General features: G+C 46.3%; 1 protein-coding gene across 3 annotated transcripts in view; it reads right to left on the bottom strand.

The window, feature by feature from the left end:
* Positions 1-912: 912 nt before the first annotated feature.
* The window catches only part of NFS1 (NFS1 cysteine desulfurase), a 22,345-nt gene continuing 20,348 nt past the window's right edge, over positions 913-2,909 (bottom strand). For all 3 annotated transcript variants that reach the window (XM_011929135.1, XM_011929136.1, XM_011929134.1), the window contains one exon: positions 913-1,629. In XM_011929135.1, the coding sequence (XP_011784525.1) occupies positions 1,566-1,629 (64 nt within the window). In that variant the 3' untranslated portion in view covers positions 913-1,565. The remainder of the gene's footprint in view (positions 1,630-2,909) is intronic.

The raw sequence follows: 2,909 nt of genomic DNA, 5'->3' as shown, positions 1-2,909 counted from the left end.
TTTTTAGTAGAGACGGGGTTTCACCGTGTTAGCCAGGATGGTCTCGATCTCCTGACCTCGTGATCTGCCCGTCTCGGCCTCCCTTTTTTTTTTTGAGATGGAGTCTCGCTCCCTCACCCAGGCTGGAGTGCAATGGCGCAATCTCGGCTCACTGCAAGCTCTGCTTCCCAGGCTTCCACCATTCTCCTGCCTCAGCCTCCCGAGTAGCTAGGACTAAAGGCATGCACCACCATGCCCGGCTAATTTTTTTGTATTTTCAGTAGAGACGGGGTTTCACCATGTTAGCCAGGATGGTCTCGAGCTCCTGACCTCGTGATCTGCCCGCCTCAGCCTCCCAAAGTGCTGGGATTACAGGCTTGAGCCAGCGCACCCGGCCCCATATTCTCTCCTTTTTTAAGTACTGGTTAACTATCCACCTAGGGGTTCAGACCCACAGATGAAAAGCTCTGGTTACAATGGTCTTCTCTTGGTTTCTGAAGTATAATACTTTGTGCTTTATCACACTTCAGGCCCTCTCACCTCACATTCCTAGATTAGTGAGCTCTTCATATTTTTAAGCACTACCTCTTCAGAAAAGCTTTCCTCAAACACCCAGCATGGTAGGTTTTCCCTGTTATGTCCTCTTACCACTTAATTCTTTCATAGCACTTATCACAATCTATAACATTGTTTATTTACTTCTTATTTTCCATCTCTCCACTAAAATTTAAAACTCAGTGAGGGCAGGGTCTTTTTTGGTCCTGTTAACCAGCGTATTCCTAATACCCAGAACAAATCTGGCTCGTGGCAGGCATTCAAAAAATTGTGAAATGAAGAGATACAAAAGCCCACTGAGTCATTTATGCAAATCAGATGGAGTGGCGGACTTCTCCACAATTCCACTTCTCCCTCAACCTCTCATAAAGCCACAGAGTAAATAGAAGGTGAGTTTATTTTTCCAGTCTTGAAATTAACAATTTTCAAGGAAACAAATTATTAGAATAACTGGTGGAGTCATAGACATATTTCCAGCTCCATTAGGTCAAAGGAAAGGAAAGAGGACAAGGGTAGAAAGGAGACAAGCCCTCTAAGAAACTGTCCGTTCCATCTGACTGCAGTCAATATGAAGAGATACCCTTTGGAGCTACAGAAAATATTAAATTGAAGTGGATTATGCTTGCTGTTAAAGAAGCTGGTCCAGCCGAGCAGCAGCAGCAGATGAAGACTCAAATGTCCGTGTAGAGCATCATGGTCCCTGACCAGAGACTTCTGATTCCTCTTGCTCTCCTCACCAAGAGCACAGATGTGTCAAGCAGCAATATGATAACAAATGTCTCTATGGCTTCAGGATGAAAATGTCCACACACTGTAAGACCTGAGAAGAAATGGGGAGTGCTCCACACCCAAGAAGCTGAAGCTAGGGAAAGACAGTTTCCTTGTGTTTCTGTCATAGAGGTGGACTGATGCTGAAGTCAACTGGTCTATACCAATCTGGAGCATCCACTAGGCATAACAAGGTGTCTGGTTGTGCATGGGTTGGTGAGGCAGGAGGGGCCAGACCAGCACAAAGTCAGGGCCCTATTCTTCTAGTGTTGGGTCCACTTGATGCTCTTGAGGTCAATGCCATCCTGAACCATCTCCCAGAGAGGGCTGCCAAAGAGAAGAGGCATTAAATGAGTGAGGGCTTAGATAGGAAGTGGACAACATTGGCACCAAGGCCCTGAGCAATGGCTTGCCTCCTTCCGTCCCTCTCTGTCCTCTGCTTCTTGCCCTGGTAGACCCTAACACCGGTGGTTAACAAGTCTTTCCCAGCTCCTTGTAAGTCCTTGTCAGCTCTCCTGAGAGCTCTCCCCAACTGCCAACAAACAAGAATAACTAGGTTCCTCAGGCTCAATTGCAGTGGGGCCCTGAGCCAATGGACACCAAACATGGTCATATTCCTGAAGCTCTCATCCCACTTGTAAGAGGCTTATGGCCATGGTTTCCCTTGGAGGAACCAAGACCCCTGAGACTTGTATAAGCATCTAGTTTCAGCCTCACTTCAAATGACATATATAAGCAGCTAGTTTCAGCCCACCACATATTACCAGCTTTTCAGCACTTGTTTCTTGGTTTTGTTCTAGTTCCCAGTTAGGGGTGGAGCTTAACCCTAAATTATCTTGGTATGCTGTGCCCTTACCCAGTTCTTGCCAGCTTCATCTCCCCAGAGTTGGCCTGTGCTTCCAATATCCAAAAGAATTCCTTGGATCTTAGACCTGAGCAACCCATCTCACACAAAAGCTGCTGCTAAGAAATCTCTGCCAAGCTCTGATCAATCCCCAAGCAGAAGCCTGGATATCTTGGATAATGTTTCCAGACCACATATTACTTCAGTGTGCTATGAATATGGGATTTTATGGTTTAGATTTTACCAGGTAATTTTATCAAATTTCATTATATTCTTGACATGTCCCTCTCCTTTACACTAAACATTCCCAGAATGCCTTTCTATTCATGAGATTTTCCATGGCCCTTAAAGTTAGCCATCTCCTTCTGTCCTTCCTCTTTAGGGAAGGCCACTTATTATTATAGGCTCACAAAATAAGACTCTGAGAGCTAATGGGACCAGGCTGCATTCAGTTTGTAAAGGGTCAGAAGGAATACGGCACAGATGCTGAAGCCACATAGATAGGAAATAAAAGTCTTTGCTGGCCGTGTAGTCAGTAGAAATGCCTTTGGGAGCATTTCTACTGCTTTGGGAGGCCGAGACGGGCGGATCACGAGGTCAGGAGATCGACACCATCCTGGTTAACACGGTGAAACCCCGTCTCTACTAAAAAATGCAAAAAACTAGCTGGGCGAGGTGGCAGGCGCCTGTAGTCCCAGCTACTCGGGAGGCTGAGGCAGGAGAATGGTGTAAACCCGGGAGGCGGAGCTTGCAGTGAGCTGAG

The sequence above is a fragment of the Colobus angolensis genome, unplaced genomic scaffold (genome assembly GCF_000951035.1).
Source record: "Colobus angolensis palliatus isolate OR3802 unplaced genomic scaffold, Cang.pa_1.0 Scaffold8, whole genome shotgun sequence".
NCBI classification, from domain to species: Eukaryota; Metazoa; Chordata; class Mammalia; order Primates; family Cercopithecidae; genus Colobus; species Colobus angolensis.
The sequence above is the reverse complement of the archived record's forward strand: the minus strand, read 5'-3'. Positions and strand labels throughout refer to the sequence as shown.